Source organism: Centruroides sculpturatus, unplaced genomic scaffold (assembly GCF_000671375.1).
Source record: "Centruroides sculpturatus isolate CEXI.00-Female unplaced genomic scaffold, Cexi_2.0 scaffold1921, whole genome shotgun sequence".
Taxonomy (NCBI): domain Eukaryota; kingdom Metazoa; phylum Arthropoda; class Arachnida; order Scorpiones; family Buthidae; genus Centruroides; species Centruroides sculpturatus.
This window is the reverse complement of record NW_019386088.1, coordinates 25,231-50,201: the sequence shown is the minus strand read 5'-3', so window position 1 is coordinate 50,201 and position 24,971 is coordinate 25,231. Positions and strand designations below refer to the sequence as shown.

The 24,971-nt window shown below is 35.6% G+C and overlaps 4 protein-coding genes and 1 long non-coding RNA gene across 6 annotated transcripts in view; 2 read left to right on the top strand and 3 right to left on the bottom strand.

The window, feature by feature from the left end:
- Positions 1 to 3,353, bottom strand: part of LOC111613515 (endonuclease V-like) — a 36,670-nt gene extending 33,317 nt beyond the window's left edge. Inside the window, exon 1 of the mRNA XM_023354862.1 lies at positions 3,086 to 3,353. Coding sequence (XP_023210630.1) covers positions 3,086 to 3,153 — 68 coding nt within the window. The 5' untranslated portion in view covers positions 3,154 to 3,353. The remainder of the gene's footprint in view (positions 1 to 3,085) is intronic.
- A 281-nt stretch (positions 3,354 to 3,634) lies between these two features.
- LOC111613519 lies at positions 3,635 to 7,478 on the top strand. 2 transcript variants are annotated; one of them, XR_002754777.1, is made up of 3 exons: positions 3,635 to 3,896; positions 6,498 to 6,553; positions 7,300 to 7,478. It is a non-coding gene; the product is annotated as an uncharacterized LOC111613519 (long non-coding RNA). The 2 variants fall into 2 exon arrangements; XR_002754778.1 differs by lacking the exon at positions 3,635 to 3,896 and adding an exon at positions 5,058 to 6,314.
- Positions 7,479 to 12,218: 4,740 nt separating this feature from the next.
- On the bottom strand, positions 12,219 to 14,223 carry LOC111613514 (piggyBac transposable element-derived protein 4-like). The gene is made up of 2 exons (XM_023354861.1): positions 14,007 to 14,223; positions 12,219 to 13,962 (listed from the first exon to the last, which is right to left on the bottom strand). The coding sequence occupies exons 1-2, from the start codon at positions 14,221 to 14,223 to the stop codon at positions 12,623 to 12,625; spliced, it is 1,557 nt and encodes a 518-aa protein (XP_023210629.1). The 3' UTR covers positions 12,219 to 12,622.
- A 6,495-nt stretch (positions 14,224 to 20,718) lies between these two features.
- Positions 20,719 to 24,971, top strand: part of LOC111613517 (solute carrier family 12 member 9-like) — a 29,295-nt gene continuing 25,042 nt past the window's right edge. The window contains exon 1 of the mRNA XM_023354864.1: positions 20,719 to 20,771. The gene's annotated coding sequence lies outside the window, so the exon portion shown is untranslated. The remainder of the gene's footprint in view (positions 20,772 to 24,971) is intronic.
- On the bottom strand, positions 21,071 to 24,690 carry LOC111613516 (uncharacterized protein K02A2.6-like). The gene has a single exon (XM_023354863.1). It carries the CDS (start codon positions 24,674 to 24,676, stop codon positions 21,635 to 21,637), a length of 3,042 nt encoding a protein of 1,013 aa, XP_023210631.1. The 5' UTR covers positions 24,677 to 24,690; the 3' UTR covers positions 21,071 to 21,634.

Sequence of the window (24,971 nt, the reverse complement as noted above, 5' to 3'; positions counted from 1 at the left end):
TATGTGACACATGTCTGTCCTCACCTCTGCACTTTCACTAATAATGCAATGGAAGAGAATGTTGTGACAAAATCTTCAACAATGAAAGGCAATGTTACACTTGAATCTATCCAGCCACCCATTGTTAACATGAAAATTTTAAACACCTAATTAAGACAGAAATTTCAGTTTCTTTTGTTGTAACATCAATCTACTTACTGGAAATCTACTTCTGAAGCTATGAAACATAGGGTCTCCAGACAGAATTCATTCATGCTTGTGCTTGGGAATTTTTTTTGTTTTCCCATTCCTGAATCTGCAGAAAAAGTTGATCAGAAAAGCAAGAAAATTGGCTCCTAGATAATCTAGTTTCGAATTTGCCAAACTTTTTTTGAATTAAAGTTTTTTGTAATTCTTGAATAAAATTATGATATTATCTTATATAATTTCACCTGTTCATTTACAAATGTGTTAATATTACAAGTTATTACTTGGTAATTTAAGCTACTTCGAAAAAACTGCCAGTTGGCGCTTATTTAACAAAAACAATAAAATGTAACCAAATTACATTCAAAGTAAATCCTAAAAATAACGAACGAAAGAAGCTTAAATATAAAAGATTACTTCAGGAATTCTCGGTAAATACGATTTCCCATTCTCAATTCCCAAAGGTTCCAAAATGTGGGGCGTTTGGAAATCCTAGTTAAACCATTTAACTACTGCCCTGCTAAGTTCATATGATTGCCATTATTTCATTTTGGTTTCTTCATTGACATTTTTTTCATTAAGACAACTATCTTTTTTGTCAAATACAGTAGAACCCCTCTAGTTCGCCCTCGGCTAGTCCGTCACTCCGGTTAATCCGACCGTGGTCGGAGTCGAGAAACTTGTCCCGACTCGTCAGTGACTCACCGTCTGTGGTATTTTTCTGTGTTCGTTACGGTATATGTTTTACATTGTGTGTACATGTAAAGTTTTGTGTGTGTTTTCAACATGTCAGGAGTGAAACGTAAACACGTTACTCTTTCATTAAATGAAAAATTAGCAGTGCTAAAAAGACTGGACAAAGGGGAAGATTGTTTATTTTACTTTTTTCTGATAATCCGACCTTTTTTGCGTTCCAACCATACCCCCAGTCCCAAAGGTGATGGATTAGAGGGGTTCTACTGTATAGCTTGAATTTGCATTTTGCTGCAATTATCAATTATTATTATTAAATAAATTCCTTAGACAAATTACTTTACAATCTTCCCATTTCATTTTTCTCAGTCATGGAGATCTTGCCCTTTAAAGTCAAAATGGAAAGTTTCCTTATTGTTCAAGAGCTTGCTATTGCTGTCACTACAACATAAACAACTTGCAAATGTCCAGGGAAGAGTTTCTTAAACTTCATTCTTAAAATAAAATTAAGAGAGGCAGTGATACAACCAGAAACTTCATATAGGGGATCAAAAATTTTTGCGAGATTTTTATTGTAAAATTTGTAATAAAGATAATTCCTTTTTATAATGCTGTTTAAGCAGTAAAAAAATGTAAGCAAGCATGTGCTGTTTATTTTCATTTTTTTGAAATTTCTTTAGGGGCACTTGCCTCATTGCCTCTCCCAACTGTACCACTGAAACAGCTGGATGACCAAGTGATTAATGTGGCAGCCTATTACTCTGGGGTCCCAGGAGTGACTTCAGATGGATCAAAAAGACCAAGGAATTTTCTGGTGGTGGTCTGTCCTTATGTATTTGATCCCAATTCCTCACCACCCAGCTACCCCCCTGTGAACTGGTTGAATCCATAACAGGCTTGCTAAAAAAAGGCTTTTAGTGCACACAAGGTGGAGAGAGTTAATAAAAATTGCACCACTGAACTAAGGTATATATGATTGATATTTATTGCTTATTAATTAGCATGCTATTTTAAAGGCATGCTAATTATGACTGACAGCAACCTCAACAACTCAATCAACAAACTTTCTTTGAACACCTACAGTGCCTGAGAACATTAATTCTTGGAAAATGTGCTTCATGAATAACACTAGAGGGATCTAACTGCTAGCTCATTTTAAGATTACAATAATGATGACTGACAGCTGTCTGATAATCCCCAAACATTTACTCGGGAAAATTTTGGCACACTTGTAAAAGTGAAAGATATACATATGTTTATTCTGGTATTTCTGAGTTTGTCTGAAACGCATTTGATACATTTAGGATTACTTGATAATATTTCAGGCAAAGTATAAATTTAAAAGTATTTCCAGACATTGCCCAAATGGTACAATTACATTTCTGAATGAGATGGTTGGAACCTTACTAGAGCTATCAGGGCCATGCAGTAGATTTTCTCAGTATGATGCAAGTCTTCAAAATGCCACTTATGCCACCCCTGAAATGCTACTTATGCCGTCTCCTTAAGGTGCCACCTCTCTGCATCATAGCATGGCCCTAAGAGCTATAGATCATACCCACAAGAGCAAAATGGTCAAAGGAACCATACCTCTAAATGTAACCCTTTGCAAGATACAGCCCCCAAAATTAGACTATTTCCAGGACACACATAATCAGGAGTCACGTCACTCCACTAAGACTGTCGCATTTAGCTATTTAGACCATGCGACCATGCTGGCTTTGAGTAGCCCATTTGACTGTTCATGGAATAATTGACGTTATACAGTTTTAAGGAGATGTGGCTCAAACCCAGATGATGAGCACTGAGGTGAAAGCGATGGTGAGCATCAAAATGAGTGACTACATACATACATGCAATGTGTGGAGAATAGACAGTAGTACTGGTTCATAATAAAAACTGCCTTTAGAGGCAAATATCTCATGAAGGGGCACATGTAACGGTATGGTTCCATTGACTTTTTTGCTTGTATAAGGAGCTACAATTCTAAGGGGATGGAAAATCTCTCATTCAGAGTTGTAATCTTATACCTAAAAGTTACAATAAACTGCATACTGTCTAGAAAAACGTAGTTTGTCATTATTTCAGATCTTGCTGGTAACATATACAGAAAATAAAATTAATCAGTATCTGAAGAGTTTTTACTATGATTTATTTTAATAATTAAACAAAGCTTTAAAAATTCTACTGCAAATAAATTACTTACTTATTCCAATCATGCAATAAAGTCGAAGACACACCATACTTTGTAGCCTTCTCTTCTATATCCATCATTAAAAATAAATCTCAAATAAATGTTAAATTGTTTTACACGAACGATTTACTTTTCTTTCTGCTAAAATCCGATACACTTGAAACGAATTATTCAATAGATTCAAATAATCATCATTTCATAAATAAATTGCACTATTACATCAACTCGTTCACTTTTGTCACGTGTTTACTTCAAGTAATTAGTTCACAACTCTAAAAAGCACGTGATAACGATCTTGAGCGATCCTAGTGGATGGTAGAGAAATTAAATCTTGAATTTTTATATGAAGTGTTTTATAAATTAAAAATATTTTATATAATGAATCATCAATAATCAGTCTATGTTTTTTTTTAATAGCAGCTGTTCTGGAAGACCTGAGTTCTTGTTTGACAAATACTTTGCAAACTCGAAACGACAGTCCCCTTGCCGTCGAGAGCTTGTATGGAGAACGGGTTAATTTTGGGTTAATTAAAATTCTGCACTTTGCCCTCTTCACTGCAAAGTGCAGAATTTTCTGCAGAAAAGTTACTAGGAGCAAACCTCAAAGTGCAGAATTTTCTGCAGTTTAGCGTTAACGGTTTAGAAAAATTATTTCTTGAGAACTATACATGTTAGACGAATGCAGTTTTCGCGATTGTTTTCTTCTCTGTTTATTTTACATAGAAAAAATTGTTTTGGATTTTATTTTGAAATAAATTTGTCATTTTTGATTTTTTACGTAAACAGACCTCTTACACAACTCAAGGTCATCTATAGCCTAGAGGTAAATGTTTCTTTTTCTCTCTTTTTCTTTAATTTTTGTGCTAATTTTTGTGATATTACAAATTTATTTACTTCATTACATATTTCCATTATACTTTTTGATGATTTCTGATAATAATTTTTTTTTAAAGCGTAAATGCAATGTATGAAAGTCACTTATGTTGATTTTTTTTATTATTTTGTTAGTTTTTGTACTAATTTAAGTTGTTATACGTATGTTATTGACAGCTTTTTGTTATTTTTCGCATTTTTATTTAACTTTGTGAATTACTTTATAACATATAATAGTGACAAATATAGTAAACAAAAGCACGTGATTATGTAGTGATGTGTAGGTCACGTGACCTACACGTCACGCCTGATGACGCCATTCTATTTCCTGTGACTTTCCTATGACGTAATAACTTAAACATCAAAATAATTTAAAATATTAAATGTTTTTCATTATTTAAAACCATAATTTCACTAAATGAATTCATATATTGCTGAGATATTAATGATAAATTAAATTTATATATATTAAAAGAATAAATGAATTTTATTATTATGAAAATAATAATAGTAAGTTATTAGAATAAAAAATACAGATAATACATTCTAGTTATTATTTTGTAATATATTAGTAAGTTAAATTTTTTTATAACATATAAAATATATTATTTGAGAATGTAAAAGATAGTTTCTGTTATGATCTCCAGATGGAACTAGTGTAAATATAATTCAGTTTTTTTTTAATTAAAAAATTCAACTTAATTTAAAATTTGTGAAAATACACAATTCTAAATGTTAATATTTTTATGAACCAAATTAGAATTAACATTTCTTCTATTTATTTTAATAGATAGTAACTTTATAAATTGTGTATTTTTTGTTTAATGGAAAGAGAGGCTATAAAAAAAAAATATATATATAATATTTTAGTTTTTTAATGCAAACATATAACATTTACACTAAAATGTATTAACAGGTAAATAAATAATTTAGGACGGTCTTTAGTTTAAAATTTCGTTACAAGATGGCGTACATGTAGCCAAGCGTTATGAAAAGAATTAAAAAGATCAGTATTATATTATCAGTATTTGCTGAGTGATTTTTTTTTTCTATAGTAGACTTAGTTCCAGCAATTTTCATGCACATACTAAAAAATTAACTTGTATACATTACTTTTCGTTTTTTTTTTACCGTAGTCAACTTTCGCTAGCACAAAAATTTCTCCCAAAAAATATGTTAAAAATGACAGTTTGAATAATATTTATAATTACACAATTCGATCATAGATAAAATTTTTCGATTATATAGTTTATTTCCGATTAGGGGAAACGAAATTTATTTTACCGTAGACATACAGTATTTTCCTTAGGGGTATAAAATAATGTACACGATACAATTAATTAATTAATCCCCTGATCTCATCGTTTCAGAAGATTCAGAAAGAACTATAAGTACTTCGTGTCAGAAAGAAACTATACTATATAACATTTAAAGACATATAACTTTTAGTTTGGATGTCTAACTTTACAGATCATACAGACATATTATATTGACAGTCTGTTAGTGTTTTTTCAAAAAATATTTCCATTCTTTATAGTCTTATTAATTGGCAAGAAACTATACTATATATGATATGTTTAAAAGTGTTAGAAGGCCGAACCTTACAGCATAGCTTTTGAAAAGGAAAGATGAAGAGTTTTAGAGGAAATGAGAAGAGGGAAGAAAACTATACTATATAACATTTAAAGACATATAACTTTTAGTTTGAATGTTTAGATATTTATAAATAGTTGTTATTGAATATTGGATCCAATTGTTTATTTCACAAGTAATGTTTTTTTGTATACATAAACTACAGCATTAAATTATAATAAAGCCAACATGGTAATAGTGTTATGAAAGTTTACACACTAGATTAAAATACTCCTATCCAAAATTAAAATGGATTGTTTCAGGCTTAACAGTAAAGAAAAAAATTAAATGTATACAGATAAAAGATACAGGTGTAATGCAATTATACACATGTACTGTTTATATAATATCAATATATCAGTACGGTATTATACTTGGCATTGATATGTTATTTATAATTAAAATAAGTCCTAATAATCTTGAAAATTTATCAATGAACCAAAACACTTTTAAATCAAATTCTAATTTCCTATTGATTCAATGTACTGTATGTTTATTTCTTATAATGAGTAATGACCTTAGTTACAATTTTATTTGTTTGTCTATCAAATGAAATACTCTTATTATTAACAACCAATTAAAATCTGAATTTATAGGATACAATTAATTAATATTAAATATTGTACATGTGGAAGTATTCAAAAAGAGAATATTTTGAAAGCATTTATTATTTAACATATTTATTATAACTTTGAAAATAACAGGAAGAGGCATGCATAAATGCAAGGGAACTCAGGTATACCATTGGCTTGAAAGTTTATAGTTTAAAAGTTTGCCATAATTTATATATTAGTCTATAGTGGCACATATCAATTATACCTTAATAAGTTATTTATTTAATAATTTTGATAGTGATGCCCAACCTATAACAAGTAAGTATTAAGGCATTATAATTTTCTTAATTTTGAATTAATTTCAGCAACTTCAGCAGTAAATGCTCAAGATATAGGCCTATCTGATGTATTTGCATCTGAAGTAAGTCATTGTTTATTTAGTTATCAGTAAATTACTTTATAATACTTAATGACAGTTTATATGATTTAAAAACATGTATAAGTGTACAAGAAGAAATTAAAGATGAATTTACAGCGAGTAAATATAAAAAGATTTTATAAAAGATTTGTAAGTCTATTCATAAATATTACTATGAATTTATATATATATATAAACAAACATTATGGTTAAAAACCATCTTTTGCATTTTTGTCAACAGTAAGATAAATAAAAGTAACTGCTCTACATACAGTACAATTTAGTAAGTACAGAGTTCTATGAATGGTAAGAAACCTGTGCAAGATAAGGATGTGATACATTAACATCCTCATTTATTGCCTGCCAAATCAAATGTTGCTTCAGGAATTTGGCTTTTCCCTTTAATTAAACATGTGCTAAAAATCCACTTGCTCTAGGATGAGCTTTGGAAATATTTTCAACTTGGAACATTTATTGGACCATTAGGAACATAAGAACATAAATCTTATTTTCCAGTTTTAAAATTTTCTAGCAACATTTATTGTCCCTTCGTGACTACATTATAGCTACAAAATAAAGAAAACAGCTATTTTTAAAGCCATTATTTTTTTAAAAGAAATTTTGATCATTTAGTATAATGCTATTTGTGTAATTATTGTAGAATATAATGAATAAAATATCTAATTATTCTTAATATAATGTTGATTAATTCTTAATTGATAAATACACATTTTAATTTTTCATTTCAGATTCATTGAAATTGATTGATTACTTTTTAGTAAGTTAATTTTACATTGTCTTCTCTTGTTGTACTGTTTTAATAACACATAAATGATTGTATTCAAATATTTTATTTTTATATTAACATCAATCATTTATAGGCCTTAATTGATATATGTATTCAAGTTAGCAAAGCCAACAGCCTCAAGAAAACNAGTACATATATGTTTTCTTAATAAGATTCATTTTCTTGGTTCCCATTTGGATCATCATGAAATTTTTCCCTCCTTCTTACAAATGAGGCATTCCCCTCTCAATCGTGCTTTGTAAATTTTCAGAGCTTCCATTGCTTTAGCATGCTCTGCGTGAATGGTGTGTCCAAAACGATTAACTTGTTCCAAGTTTGGTTTCACTCCTGTTTCAGAGGTATATATGGACAGAGCAAAGGTTTGCTTCATCTTTTCTATGTTGTATTTGTGTTCTGCAATTTATTTAGTCAGTAATCTGAGAAACATCTATTATATATCTGTATTAGATCTTTCTCAAATCTTTCCAGTGTTGGGATCCAGTATCATCTGGAAAGCAAGAACAGGCATTGGCAATTTTTTACATCATATGAACAATAAAGAGCTCTAATTCCTATGCCTTTATGTCCTTATTTTATACAGTTTATTATTATATAAATGTCTACTAGGACATATCACATTATTAGACTTATTGTACTGGTCTGTTTCTGCAAATATGTCCTAGTAGACATTTATATAACAATAAAGAGCTTTCTTTGAACTAGATCAGTAAAACAATAATGCAGCACCCATGTTAGACATAAACATTTTGTTCAAGGAAAATAATATTAAAACTGACATGCACTACAAACTCTGATACCAACCTATATTTATAATGAATAATTCCAATGACCCATATCACCATAATAGAACAAAAGGTTTAAGACCTGAAGCAGACCTATAATTAGGCAAAAACATAAATGCCTGCTGGTGTTAAAACAAGGTTTTTAGTGAGTTGAATATTGAAAGCAATCTTAACATTATTCATTAGATAAGCAGTATATAGTTAACTCTTGATTTTTTAAATAAATTGATTGGCAAGAGCTTTTGGATAAGTGAGAATGATTTTGGTTTTTGACTGTAGAACCGATTGAAAGATGAGTTGTAGAGGTAACTCTGCTAATTTATATTTTTTAATAATTTTAAATTTGAACTGACTAAAACTTTGATCTAAATAAATGAAAATACATAAAAACTTGAATGTGAAGTCTTATGTCAAATATTTCATTGTGTACTTGTTTAATTTCAGACAAAATTTCAGACCACTGATCTATACAAACAACAGCTCAAGTGAGTTGGTCAAGTTAACTATAATTACTAAGTAATTGGTCAAGAAACTATAATTCATTAATGTTGCCAATTTTTAAAACACTTTATCACAACAGTGCTAATCGTTTAGATAATTATAAATTTGACCTAATGAAGTGTAAAAGCATTAAATAATTTCACAATAATATAACATTATATAAAATATATTTTATTCATCTTATAAATATATATATTTTTAAATCAAATTTAATACAATAATGACAGTAATGAAAAGCTTTAACAAGTATATGTTTTGAAGTAAGAGATTCTACAATCCAGATTGGTTGTATAACATTTAGAAAACAATTAGCTACATTTCATGGACAAATGCATTCAGGCAATATATGCCAAGCTAAAGTAAAATATTTTGGTTTGTTATGACAACATAGCATATATATGGTATAACAAAAGATTGTAAAATGTTTCTAAGATAAAGAAAAGTGAATGTAACCAATAGCAGATCCAGAAATCTTTAGTGGAGGTGTAGAAAGGAAGCATCTTTCAAAAGTTTTTACTTCTTTAAATACTTGGTTTTATTTATGAAAATTCCTCAGAAGGGGATATAGCTACATCCTGCATATCCCTCAGTATTACATTTGATAATTTATTAATTTCATTAATCTTTACAAAAATATGTAGTAATTTTATTTTTTTTTTGTGTTTATGAAATTGATTTCACTTGATTCCTGAGCTNTTTCAGACAAAATTTCAGACCACTGATCTATACAAACAACAGCTCAAGTGAGTTGGTCAAGTTAACTATAATTACTAAGTAATTGGTCAAGAAACTATAATTCATTAATGTTGCCAATTTTTAAAACACTTTATCACAACAGTGCTAATCGTTTAGATAATTATAAATTTGACCTAATGAAGTGTAAAAGCATTAAATAATTTCACAATAATATAACATTATATAAAATATATTTTATTCATCTTATAAATATATATATTTTTAAATCAAATTTAATACAATAATGACAGTAATGAAAAGCTTTAACAAGTATATGTTTTGAAGTAAGAGATTCTACAATCCAGATTGGTTGTATAACATTTAGAAAACAATTAGCTACATTTCATGGACAAATGCATTCAGGCAATATATGCCAAGCTAAAGTAAAATATTTTGGTTTGTTATGACAACATAGCATATATATGGTATAACAAAAGATTGTAAAATGTTTCTAAGATAAAGAAAAGTGAATGTAACCAATAGCAGATCCAGAAATCTTTAGTGGAGGTGTAGAAAGGAAGCATCTTTCAAAAGTTTTTACTTCTTTAAATACTTGGTTTTATTTATGAAAATTCCTCAGAAGGGGATATAGCTACATCCTGCATATCCCTCAGTATTACATTTGATAATTTATTAATTTCATTAATCTTTACAAAAATATGTAGTAATTTTATTTTTTTTTTGTGTTTATGAAATTGATTTCACTTGATTCCTGAGCTTTTGTGCCCATCATAGGTCTGATAAGCCCTCACTATTATCTGCTTCATGGTTGTTGATAATTTAATTAATATAATTATACCAAGAGCTAGAAGCAACTTTTGTAATAATTTCAAAAAAATAAACTAAATAGTTTCGCTATAAATACATCTACTTTGGGTTACTAAAAGAATGTAAAGTTTTCATAGAACTGCTGATAATATCAATATTGGTCCTCTCAAAAGATTTTCAGATCTGCCAACACTGATTTTGATTTGTCTAAATGGAAATCATGTAATTAAAAAACCACATATGATCTTAATTGTAATATAACACTATTTTTAAATCATTAAGATTTAAAAATGGTGAGGTAGGTTTCTAAATTAGCTTTGTAACATTAATTTATACTTTAAATAAATTATAAATGGCATTTATATATGAAGTCTTGAATTTAACAATTATTTTAACATTTTTGAACTTCGACAATTACTATGTTCTTTGTTACATATGTATGTAGAATTAAGAACTAGAATTAACACAATTAATTGGATGTAGAATATCCATCGTTGAACACATTTCATCCAATCTTAACAATAAATAACAAATATACAATAATGATAAACAATAAATAACTATATAAATAAATAAATAAATTAATTAATTAATTAAATAAATAGTTGAAAATGGATGGAGGAAGCAGAAAGATCTCCCCGGAACCAAGCTGTAAGAGAAAACATCATTTTGTACATTTTGCAAGAATCATGCATATAAAAATAATGAATATATCAGATTATTGTTTCAAGCTATCCACCACCTACCTTCTCTGCCAGCTGATATGCTTCAGGAAAATGAACATATGATGATATCTGTAAGAAAGAGATTATTAATTTTGTACATTTTACAAAATTTATCCACATATAAAGCTAAAACAGAATTATATCAATTTATGCACGTACCTTTGTGCTAGCAGCGATGTTTTATTAGACAATTGGCATGGACACCCTTTTTGCACCTATTGCAGGTCTTTGTTGTCGTTTTCCTTTTATTTTTGGAACTACAAATGACACACCAGTAAGCCAATTTATCTGGTAGCTTTATGAGCCCTGCTGGTCCTCGGGGCTTTTCAGGAAATGAAGTTTTCCGCTTCTCCATCCATTCTCCCGCCAAGCTTTCTTTCAATCACCGCCACGATAAAATCGACGTGAGAGAGTGCTTTTCTTTGGCTTCCGGAACAATTTTCTTTGTAAAGAATGTAAGCGTTCAATAACATCCTGGCTATGATATTGAACGCTACTTTCTTCCAATATTTTTTGGACCTCCTTTCATCCAAGTATGCTATCAACATTGAATCATGAATATCGACCCCTCCCATAAATTTATTATAACTTGAAACAATTTCTGGCCTTAATATCGGCTGCCCGCGCTTAACAATTTGATCTTCACGCGCTTGTGCATGGCTGGATAAAAGAAGAACCGGTTTGCTTTGTTTTTGTGATTTCTTATCCCGGAAGCCACACGCCAATATAGGGCCAGATCTGAAATAAGAGATCTGGCCTACTTTAAAGTTTTCTTTAAATCGTAGCGGTAATTGTTTCCTGTTCTTGCGTACAGTCCCAGTACAGTAAGTTGCCTGGGAATGTAGGTGGCGAATAAGGGGCACCGACGANTTCAGGGTAATGAACATATGATGATATCTGTAAGAAAGAGATTATTAATTTTGTACATTTTACAAAATTTATCCACATATAAAGCTAAAACAGAATTATATCAATTTATGCACGTACCTTTGTGCTAGCAGCGATGTTTTATTAGACAATTGGCATGGACACCCTTTTTGCACCTATTGCAGGTCTTTGTTGTCGTTTTCCTTTTATTTTTGGAACTACAAATGACACACCAGTAAGCCAATTTATCTGGTAGCTTTATGAGCCCTGCTGGTCCTCGGGGCTTTTCAGGAAATGAAGTTTTCCGCTCCTCCATCCATTCTCCCGCCAGGCTTTCTTTCAATCACCGCCACGATAAAATCGACGTGAGAGAGTGCTTTTCTTTGGCTTCCGGAACAATTTTCTTTGTAAAGAATGTAAGCGTTCNATATCTGTAAGAAAGAGATTATTATTTTTGTACATTTTACAAAATTTATCCACATATAAAGCTAAAACAGAATTATATCAATTTATGCACGTACCTTTGTGCTAGCAGCGATGTTTTATTAGACAATTGGCATGGACACCCTTTTTGCACCTATTGCAGGCCTTTGTTGTCGTTTTCCTTTTATTTTTGGAACTACAAACGACACACCTGTAAGCCAATTTATCTGGTAGCTTTATGAGCCCTGCTGGTCCTCGGGGCTTTTCAGGAAATGAAGTTTTCCGCTTCTCCATCCATTCTCCCGCCAAGCTTTCTTTCAATCACCGCCACGATAAAATCGACGTGAGAGAGTGCTTTTCTTTGGCTTCCGGAACAATTTTCTTTGTAAAGAATGTAAGCGTTCAATAACATCCTGGCTATGATATAGAACGCTTTATGAGCCCTGCTGGTCCTCGGGGCTTTTCAGGAAATGAAGTTTTCCGCTCCTCCATCCATTCTCCCGCCAGGCTTTCTTTCAATCACCGCCACGATAAAATCGACGTGAGAGAGTGCTTTTCTTTGGCTTCCGGAACAATTTTCTTTGTAAAGAATGTAAGCGTTCAATAACATCCTGGCTATGATATTGAACGCTACTTTCTTCCAATATTTTTTGGACCTCCTTTCATCCAAGTATGCTATCAACATTGAATCATGAATATCGACCCCTCCCATAAATTTATTATAACTTGAAACAATTTCTGGCCTTAATATCGGCTGCCCGCGCTTAACAATTTGATCTTCACGCGCTTGTGCATGGCTGGATAAAAGAAGAACCGGTTTGCTTTGTTTTTGTGATTTCTTATCCCGGAAGCCACACGCCAATATAGGGCCAGATCTGAAATAAGAGATCTGGCCTACTTTAAAGTTTTCTTTAAATCGTAGCGGTAATTGTTTCCTGTTCTTGCGTACAGTCCCAGTACAGTAAGTTGCCTGGGAATGTAGGTGGCGAATAAGGGGCACCGACATGAAATAGTTATCAACAAATAAATGGTGGCCCTTATTGTAATAATCACCCATGTCCATTAGCCGACATACAACAGTATATGGCTGACCAAACTTTGAGGCGATGGACTTGTCCACATCGGCCTGGAATTTGGCCCCTTTGTATGTGAAAAATCCCAGGCAGTAGTGCGAAGTGGAGTCGCACATCACCCAAAGTTTGATCCCCCATTGATGATGTTTTTTTTGTTTCATATACTGACGCATGCCGGTATGGCACTTGGTACCTACCATTGACTCGTCGATGCATATTTCTTTGTGAGGAGTGTAGTGATGTCGGAACACCTTATTCGCATGATCTTCCAAAAGTTTATATCGTGCACTTGGATCATAACCTAATTCCCCAGGGCCAGGCAACTTAGTATTATCTACGAGATGAAAGAATCGTAGCAAGTGAGAAAAGCGGTGTAGAGTAAACATTTTCCCAAACCATGGTTGATATTGGGAGTCAGAAGTGGAAAAGTATTTCGCGTAGCTAGATTTTTTATTTAGTCCCATATTCAGGAGGAATGCCAAAAACCCCTTCATTTCTTTAATAGTTACTTCTTTCCACTTCTTGAGATATTCCGGAACATTCCCCCCCATGCCATTTATCACTTGCTGGGCATATCTGTTTGTTTCAGTCACCATAAGGGAAAGTATAGACATAGTGAAAAAGAGGTTGAAATATTGTACAGGGTGAGAGTCAGAAGAAGGAACATTCTTGGGCCAGATTGCTCTAGGAAAGGGAAAGGATGATGGAGAGGTTGTTCTGGTGACAGAACCTCAAGATATACCTCATCTTCCAACTCATCAGGAAACGCCTGACGAGAGCATGTGGAATTTGTTGATGGTTCGTTGTCTTCCTCCCATTCTTCATCTGAGGAATACCCTCCTAGAGCGTCCACGTCGCTTCTTTCTGGGACATCACATTCCTCTTCGCTGTCAGACGACTCAAGAGGAATGTCGACGTCCGACAGCTGCTCTAGGAAGGTTGAAATTTTTTCTTCCTCAAAAATCTTCATTGCATTGCTTGATGAAGCCATTTCTTAAAACTAATTTGGAATAAAAGCTACATGTTGCAATTGAGAATACAAGTAAAAATGAAAAAATTTAAAAAAATTAAAATATGATAGTGTACTAATAAAAAATTAAGACTAGAATATTTAATACAATCATTTATGTGTTATTAATGACTAATAAATAAGAAAAACAGTACATAAAAGAAGACTGAATGTAAAAATCAATTATCTTGTTTATTCACTTCATTTTTTGTTTACTTTTAAAATAATTATTTTAATGTTCATATAATCGTTTCATAGGAAAATTTTCAACAAAATGGCAATCTAATTTAAAACATAGTTAGGTAAAAAGTTCTCTTACTCACTTTTCACACTTATGTGCCACTAACTCGGGATCAACAGTCAATGAAACTACCAACAATAAGCGTGTTGAAATCTAAATAAAACATACAAAATTTTGTCTTTTATGTCACATACACTTAAACATTTCATTATGAATTAATAGTTACATGTATATGGAAATAAAATAAAAATTACGAAACTGATAATTTAAATTATTAATGTAGTTAGGTAAAAAGTTCTCTTACTCACTTTTCACTTACTCACTTGCGCCGGGTGCTCGCCGACATCAAGGATTCTGATATGGCACTCAGAGAGAGAGAGAGAATACTTTTGGAATAAATGAAATATAGATACAGTAAAAGGTTTCTTTATAAATAAAAAGGTATGGCTTCAGTGTCTCCAACATAACGAACAAAAGGTTAGTTCGTCTTAATATACTTTTGTTATCCACAATGATGGATATAGTGAACACTTTGTACACATCTTAATGGTATAGTTTCTACATATCAGTCTCTTGCACTTACTGGCATGTTTTCTTTGTCTATTTTTGATGAAAAAATGCAACGCTTCTTCCATTTCCCACAATTATTAACTCATTATTACCTCTTAGAAGGATTTTAACTTCGATATTCTGGTTCATAATACCACAAAGATCAAAATGTAGTTTTCATTGTAAATATTTTCACAAGTGGAAACCAAAGCTTTCACAAACAAACAATAACTACGAGCAATTGTTGACGAAATTATTGGATCAAATTTCATCCGTTATTATTAAATACAGTGTGGTAATAAGCACGTGGTGAGAGTTGATTTCACAAAGAAACGGGTATATAAAACAAATAAGACGTGCTTTATTATTTTCTGTGAACATATACAGGAAAGGTTCTTGTCGATTCCGACCTCCTGAGTCCTTACATCAAACAAAAGAACAAACAACACCTTTTTTTGATTCACAGTTGAGCAAGACTTTCGCGATACAAAGAGATACTTAACTTCTAACTTAAACCTACTTATATCTAAAAAGAAAAGGAAAAAGGAAAAGAAAGTTAGATTAGAAGAGAGAAACGGAAATATTTTAGGATGGAACGGGTACCCGAGTTGGCGATTGGGGTGGCGGCTGCTGGATGACTTCGTCTTGGGAATTTTCCTTTTGGAGGACGGATCGCATGCGATAATCAAATAAAAATGTCTTTTATCTTTTGGCTGGCCAATGTCCTTATCAACGCTACTTCTTCCTTACGTGCTCTTCATGCCTCTTTCAGCCGAAGCAACACCGACCTGGAGACCTCTCTCTGACGGTCTTCCCTCTTCTAGGTCCGAAGCCAGAAGTAACTCTCGTAGTCTCTCACTTGCCCTCTGGGCTATTTCTAATCTTTTGTCTCCTAATTGGGTCATCGACCACCCACACCTGGACGAAAGTTCCAGAAAGTATAGACAAAGGAACACAGAACAAAGAAATAAGGAAAGATAGAAAATTATATATATATACATATATATAAAAATATAACAAAAATATATTGGTGTACCACCACAACAGAACGTCCTCAATATATGTCATACTTAAGTTCCTAAAACGCGTCGTGAACGAAATGATGTACAGTACATCGAATATCAATTTCTCACCGAAACAATATATTATGTAAGAGATATGGTACACTGCAGGCCAACTAAAAACAATTTATGTGCAAGTGTCTAGTGTACAATAAGAAACTGTTTATATGGAAGTGTCGCTACTTTCAACACTTAGTATAACAAAATGATGGCCGGATGTTTGAGCGATTAAGACTTCAGTCTACCGCTCTGACATCAAATTCGGGTTGTTGAAGAACTCAGGGCGGTCTGTACTTGATATATCAAGTCCAGTTCCATACAGTCCAGAACAGTGGCGTACCGTAGGGGGCGGTAGGGGCGGTCCGCCCCGGGCGGCACTTTTTAGGGTGCGGCAAAATTTCACAATAAATAATAATATCTTGTAAAATTTTGAAACATTCTGATCTGTACTTGCATCGTGCCTACGAAAGTGCTATCGGTGAATCGGCTCGCCGGGTGAACTAGTAACTTTTTCATCCGAGGAGTTCCTGCGAAACCTGTTGACAGTTTTTCTTATTTTTGCTTGTACGATTCATTCGCGTTCATATACACCACTAATATCCAATAGAACTATTTTAAACAGGTCGCTGCACTACCACCGAATTTTTCATTCTTTGTTCTGTGAAAAAATTGAATTTTAATCTTTTAAATTGAAATACTTAAATAAGGGTAAGAAGCGAAATTTTCCTCCGTCCAGGGCGGCTGACACCCACGGTATGCCACTAATCTCGCAGTCCACATTGTGGATCTTCAGAAACCAAAAATGAGTAATATTAAAACAGTTCTCAATAAACAAAACAAAAACACCACCAGCCTCCATGTTGCAAGTGTGATTAAAAATACGATGAGCACCAAGATCTTTAATTAATTAATCATCTTAGGTAACAGTTAGCAATACTGAAATACGAGCGCAAATCATTTCTTACCATAAGTGAATTTCCAGAGATTTAACCATCGGCGTGCCGTGACATTTGATGATAGAAAAGCTGTGTTTCTATAAGAAGCCGACTTCTAAAGGCAATCGGTTAATTCTTTCTTTAATAAACGGTTGTGTTGTTTGTAAACGAAGCATCTATCTCGACTCAACTGCTTCCACATATCGTTGATTGTTACCGCTCGGCAATCCAAACGGCAAGGGAGACGATGACGATATATATCGCCTATTATCGTTCATTGAGTTTTTTTTTNATCGATTTCGGCGGTTATTTTGGGCGGATCCATCTGTCATCAGAGAAAATTGGGACAGAAGAATCTAATCTCTGGGGATGTAGGTGGGATGTTCAGGAAAGGTCTTGCCTATTCTCAGAAGAGTGATCGGAAGGTCACAGGCATAAATTTCTCTCCACTGAAAGTCTGAAACGAAAATTTCGAATTTTTTTTGTTAATTATGGATATGCTGTGTTTTGTCCTTCGCCCTCTGGTTGCAGCCATTGTGATTTTAAACGAAATTCATAATGGAGTGGAGTGATGTGATATGGCCACCATGGGCAAATGCGGCTCTTTTTGAGTTACGTGCGGCTCTTGCTGAAAGTGTTAATTTCTGCTTTTTATTATTATTTTTACAATTTTATTTTCACAATTTTGTAAAAATATGTTTATTAAAAAAATTTAATATTTGTTTTATATAATACTGTATTTATATTGTATAATAAAATCGCGGTACAGAACTGCAGTACAGAATTAAAAAGTACAGAACTGCGGCTCCCATGCATTTTGCAAAACCTACATTTCGGCTCTCACTGAACTCTTGCTTGCCCACCCCTGTGATATGGCAACACATGCGCGATCTGCCAAAGGGAATGCCTTTAGAAACGACTTTCAATTGGAAATTGGCTCCCTATTTAGGTGTTAGACACGTTAAGAAAACTCGGGAATTCGTGACTGTCCAGCTGGTCAAGCAGAATCCGCAACCAGTGTTTAGTGGTTTTATCCACTTAGCCACTAGTGAGCGCAAAACTCTTGATGGCGTGATAATGATCCTTGTAAAGTGACCGAGGCAGTAAAGACTTCAACTGTCGTTCTGGGAGATTCGGGAGATCGGAAAACCCTAGGAAGTTTTCTGGGGATGGTCTGTCCTGGTTATAGCGGGTCTTGTCCCTTACCAACCGGCTGCTCCCATTTAAACCGGACCGAACTTACGATGGGTATGGAAAATAGGTCTTCTTACTTGTAGGGCCTATTTTCTATACCCATAGGAATTATTAAGCTTCAAAAAGGATGAACAAAATCGTGCTCCCCTCATACAAAAAACTTCTTTTTTTTTGTTTTGTTTTTCTCGACGTTTCAAGGTCCTCCGAGTCCAAAAATATAAAAATCTTGAGAGGGGTTATTTTTTGATCGATCTCTATACTTTTCCCTCTGTTATATATAACAGAGGAGAAAGTATCTCGTAAAGTAAAAATTATGACGTAAACCTGTCACAAAGAGAACAAGGTTGTGACGAATGACTGGCATTTTTATTTTTTCCAGCCTTCACTATTAACTATAATCCACGTGTAAAAAGTAATAGTAGCCTAAGTTTATATGAAAGCATATATTATAAATACTGCATATGGACACTGCTGCACGAAGCTGGAGACTAGTGTAATTTTTAGGGCTGTGTCTCTTAGCTTCCTATACTACCCATGAACAAAAGTATGGAACGTTATCCTTAAATAATCAAACTCATAAAAATATTATTAAACTTTTAATAATTGGCAAATATAACAGACAGTATTTACACACCAAACTTCGTAAAGACATTTGCATGAATTACAAAATTACAGCATTTTAATTAAACAAAATAAGAGTTGAACAAAAGTATGGAATAATGATGATTAATATTTTGTAGAGCCACCTTTTGCCCGAATTACACCTTAATTCTTTGTGGCATTGTAGAAATAAGTTTTTTACACAGTTCTGGATAAACTTGTGACCACGATTCTTTGACAGTTTTCTTTAATTCTTCTATTGTTGTAACTCTTTTTGGACTGCAATTTGAAAAAAAATGTAGACCTATAAATTCTCAGTCGTCCGTCCGTTCGTCCGTCTTTCCTTAATCTCGAGAACGGAGTTACCAGATGAAAGTCGAGACCAGATAGGGGCAGGAAGCCCCGATTAACTATATACGAACTTCTGACACATACTGGAAGTCACGTTATTTCAATTAAAAATGTTTCCCTGAAAAGATAGATGGCCGACACGACTCTATTGTTAAAGGAAAAGTATGATATGCAGGGGCAAGCCACTACTAAGCTGAGGTGGCGGGCATATATTTTAAATTAGATAAACTAAAAATATGATTAAAAATTGCAGCCCGGCAAATAATTGTGACATCGTCACAATGCCGATTTTAGAGATAATTTTCTTCAGAACATTCCAATTTTTTTCAATGGGAGATATATCTGGACTGTTGACAGGCCATTTTAAATGCTGTATATTATATTCTTGAAATCATTGCTTAATTTGTCTAGCCTTATGGCATGGTGCATTGTCATCCTGGTAGATGAAATTCTCACCACTAAAGTGATTTTCTGATGTTATAACGACCAAAAATTCTAACAACTCCAAGTAACCATCAGCATTCAATGTACAGTACTAACAAGGATTGCAATTTCACCAACCCTTTTACAGGTTATACATCCCCACATCATTACACTTTTAGGAAATTTGCTGATGAATTTAAACAGTTAGGATGGAATTTTTCATTTGATCTTCTGTACACTGATGTGCTGTCATTACCGTAGCCAATAAGACAACCGGATGGCCGACCGATCAAGGTGGCATCCTACCGCTCTGCAGAACCCAGAATCGAATACAGACGGGTCGAAAAATCCCCAGGAATTTTTCGGGGGTGGTCCGTTCGGATATGGTGGGCCTCGTCCCTTACCATCCGGCCGTCCCATTATGGGCTTGGCCGAACCCATAATGGGTTTGCTAAAGAGGCGTGCCCAGTGCCCACAGGGTGGAAGTAGTTAAAAAAACGTATAGCCAATACATTGTTTTGATTTATCTGTGAACATAAGTCGTTTCCAATCACTAACACTCCAGCCTTTATGAGTTATGGTCCATTCCAAACGATTCTTCTTCTTTTTTTTGTGAGGCTCTGGACAGGTCCGAACCCTCACTAAAATTCGCGTTAAAATAATTGTTTTAGAGAGAAAATAATATATTAGTTAGAAATAGATTTTTATGATATGAAAACGCGATGCTAACTTTTAAACAATAGAAGAATGTAAGTCCGTCGACCATTTCCGGTTGGAGATCGAATTAAACTTCGATTTTGAACTCTCCCGCGCCCCCGAAAGGTTTCGAATTGTCATCGGGTGACGAGGAGAGACCAATCGAAAAGGGGAATCTGAGAGAAAACGGATAAAACCCCGGAAATTCGAGGACGCGACGGCTTCTTCTCCCGAAAGTTCCAAGTGACGGATCTGTTGTTGCGTGTGTGTCTCGCACCCATCTTCGTCTCCATCTCCCGACCTCGGATCGACGTCTTTCGATCAACGGAAGTCGACCGCATCGTCCTTGAGTCGTCGAGACGTGATGGAACGGTTCATTCGCGAACAAGGGACACTCCTTCAAAATGGGACTATCTTGGAAAGGAGAGGAAGACCCAGAGGCCGCAGCCGCCGCAGAACTTCCAAGATGGCGGAAATCTTGTAAGCTTCTTTCGTGTTTAATAAACGGTTGTGTTGTTTGTAAACGAAGCATCTATCTCTGACTCAACTGCTTCCACATGTCGTTGATTGTTACCGCTCGGCAATCCAAACGGCAAGGGAGACGATGACGATATATATCGCCTATTATCGTTCATTGAAAGTTTTTAAATTTGTCCCCCCTCGGCCCCCACATTTTTATCTTATAGGACTTTGTTTTGACTTCTAGAGTGTTAATGCTGCTTGATGATAAAAATCTGTTTTCCTTAANATGTGACCTCAAAACGTCCTTCAATTCTTGAAAGGATTTCGTGGTTGGCAAGTTGGGAGACAAAAGAGACCTCAACAGGTTGTACGTTTCTCGTCCGCATGCCGTCAGCAGAATAGCCTTCTTCCTCTCTTCGTCTTCTATATTGTTAGCAGTTAGATATGCGTCGAGCCTCTCAGCATAAGAAATCCACTGACTTGGGTGTGTAGGGTCGAACTCTTCCAGGCAGCCGAAGGTAGCCATTGATCTCGCTCCACGTGGTACCGGTGAAGATCGTGCTTATTCTGTTTCCTCAGGACTTATTCTCAATCCAATCCCATCCTCGTCGCCAGATGTAAAATTCCCGTGAATCTTACGTTAGTAGTGCCTGAGAAGTGAATGGACACGATACTTAGAACATTTCACATTTATTTAACATATATCGGGTAACTACAGAACAGGGTTCAGCGACAATCCAAAAAAGGGCACACTGCCCTCGGTTACAGGGTTTATATATCGGGCGTCTCGCCCTCGGGCGCTGCGCTCGACGCGCCCTTTACATGTCGTGGTAAGACACGACATGACACTCCTTCCCCTCCTAGAAAGATACATAATCTTTTCAATATTTCGGAGGTTGTCTTATGCGTGGCTGACGGTCCTCTCTGGGGTTGCTGGTAGGTGCATCCAAACTCGGTTCCACTTCGTCTGAAACTTGCTCTTCCACGTCCGACTTGTCATTGGGAGGAGACTCTTCGTTTGTCGGTTTGGCTGTAGTTTCCTCTGGAAAACGTGGTCGAATTTGGTCTGTATGTCGTTTAATTATCTGACCATCCTCTGTACGGGCCGAATAAGTGACATTTCCCCTCACATCCGTGATGTCAGCTGGGGTCCAGTTCTCGGTGGAATTGAAGCTTCGAACATAAACTGGATCACCCACTCGGAAGGCTCGATTTGGAGATTTCCTTCTTGCTTCCTCAATGCTGCCTTCTTTCGTTGAGGGGTAGCAATTATCTATGCAAGTCCGCAACTTCCGTCCCATCAGCAGTTCCGCCGGACTCACTCCCGTTGCCGACGACGGTGTCACATGCTGTGATATTAGCATTCTCGCTAACTTCAATCCCATGTCAGCTCCCTTCATTTTCTTCAGAGCTTGCTTTGTAAATTGCACCATCCTCTCCGCTTGTCCGTTAGACGACGGATGAAAGGGTGCCGTAGTGATATGTTGAATACCGTTGTTGTTAAGGAAATTGCGAAACTCGCAAGATGTAAAGGCAGTGCCGTTATCTGATACGATCACTGTTGGTATTCCGTGCGTGGCGAACAGTTTCCGCAACACTTTAATCGCTCCATTTGCAGATGTCGATGGCACTATATCCACTTCCAACCACTTGGACTTGGCATCCACCACTATGAAAAATATTTTGTCCTGAAAGGGGCCGGCAAAGTCTATGTGGAGCCTATTCCACGGAGCTTCCTCCGGTTCCCAAGCGGACATAGTTTTGGGAGGGTTATGTTGGACTGCTTGACAGCTCGCACATGACCTGACTAATTTCTCAATGTCGCTGTCCAGACCTGGCCACCAAATGTAACTCCTAGCCAGTGCCTTCATCTTAACAATACCCGGGTGTGCGACGTGCAACATATTGAGACATATTTTCCGTTGATGGGGAGGAATTACGATACGACTTCCCCATAGCAAACATCCTTTATGGATTGACAGTTCTACACTTCTGTTTTCGAATGGTTGAAAAAGGCCTGAAGTTTTCTGCTTGGGCCAGCCAGTCACAACCCAAGTCTTCACTTTAGATAAGATTGGGTCTTTATCGGTTGCTAGGGCTATTTTTCTAGCTGACAGAGATGGACACTCCATGACGTCTATAAGGAAGATGTCTCTCTCGTTCGGTTGCTGCTCTGGAACTTCGGCCACCGGAAGACGACTCAACGCGTCCGCGTTCTGTATAGATTTTCCTTGTCTGTAGACGAGTATATAGTCATATGCTGACAGGAGGTTATTCCATCGGAGCATCCGGGGTGAGATGATGCTTGGAGTCGGTCTGGATGACGATAGTAAGGCGAGAAGAGGCTTGTGATCGGTCTGTATTTCCACTTGCCGTCCGTAGATATAGTCGTGAAATTTCTTCACTCCCGCCACGATTGCCAAGGCCTCTCTGTCTATCTGTGCGTAGTTACGTTCCGTTGCTGATAGCGTGCGCGAATAGTAGGCAATGGGTGCCTCACTTCTGTCTGGCATGCGGTGGCTAAGGACAGCTCCAATACCGTAAGGTGACGCATCACATGTTAGCACTAATGGTTTTTTTGAGTCGAAGTGCGTTAGTACGGCGTCTGATGTCAACAATGATTTGACGGCCTTAAACGCTTTTTCGTGTTTGGGCCCCCACTCCCACGGTGTGTTCGCATCCAGAAGACGATGCAATGGTTCCGCAACCGTGGCTTTGTTTTTTAGAAAAATATGATAAAAATTAACTAGTCCCAGGAACCCTTGAAGCTCTCTTTTGTTAGATGGTACAGGGCTTTGCCAAACTGCCCGGACATTCTCCTCCGAGGGATGAATTCCGTTCGAATCTATCTTAAACCCCAAAAATGTTACACTTGGAACGCCTATAACACATTTCTGTGTTTTAATGCGCAAGCCCGATGATTGGAATTTCTCTAGAACCTGCCTAACCTTATGCAGCAGATTTTCCTCGGATTTAGCCGCAATGAGAATATCATCAAAGTATGGGATTACCCCTTCTATTCCCCCTACAAGTTGTTCGATAAAAGCTTGGAAAATCCCTGGCGCCGCGTTGATACCAAATTGTAATCTTTTGACCTTAAAGGCCCCTTTGTGTGTAATAATCGTTTGAGCCCTGGCTGTCTCATCATCTACCGCGAGCTGCTGATATGCCTGGGCCAGATCAAGCTTGGCAAATACTTTCGCATGTCCCAAATCTGCCAACAAGTGATTGATCGCTGGAATGGGATAAGCGGTGGGCCGCAGTGCCTTATTAAGTGTAATTTTATAATCCCCACAGATGCGTACCGATCCATCTTGCTTCAAAATCGGCACAATGGGGGTAGCCCACTCAGGATCTGTTATCGGCTCTAAAATTCCCTGCTTGACCCATTTCTCAAGTTCGTCGTCCACCTTTTGACGAATCCCCAACGGTACGCGCCTTGCCTTTAATCTGATGGGCGTTACGTTCGGGTCTAATTTAATTGAAATCGGCTGGCCTTTATATGTTCCTAACCCCTCTTTGAATACCCCCGGAAACTCTTCCATCAACTCCTGGATTCGGTCTCGGGAAATGCGATATACGCCCGAGACACATATCCCTAACTCTTTGAACCAGTTTCTCCCTAACAAACTTATGTTGTTTCCCCTGGCCACGATTAGTGGAAGTTCTCGAGTGAAGTTGTTGTATGTGACCTTCACTTGGCATTGGCCGGCAATTCGAACTTGTTTCTTCGAGTACCCACGCAAAATGGTGCGGAAAGGGTATAACTTCGGGGAGTTGTTACCAAAAATCTTGTTAAAAACGCCTTCTGACACGATAGTGTACGGAGATCCCGAATCTACTTGGAAACGACTACTCTTCCCGTTGATTTTGACTAACGCGGTGATAGCCTCGGTCAACAAAGGATCAGCTACTTGGTTCATGTGGGCCCCTGATTTAACTACTTTTTCCGTTTGAGACGAAATGGAAAAAGAACGTTTCTCTGAACGGCATACCTTCTGAATATGGCCCGGTTTTTTTACAAAGGAAACATTTGCTTTTTTGGTACGGGCGTTCTTTGCGATTATGTTTCCCTCCGCAGCCTTTACAGACTTTTATTGATTCAGGGTAGGTTGGTTGTCCCTTGCCCTTAAAATTGACCCTATCATATTCCTGATGCGATCGCGAGCGTTCAATGCCAGGTTTCCCTTTGTTCCGGATTAAACCTACTTCAGTTTC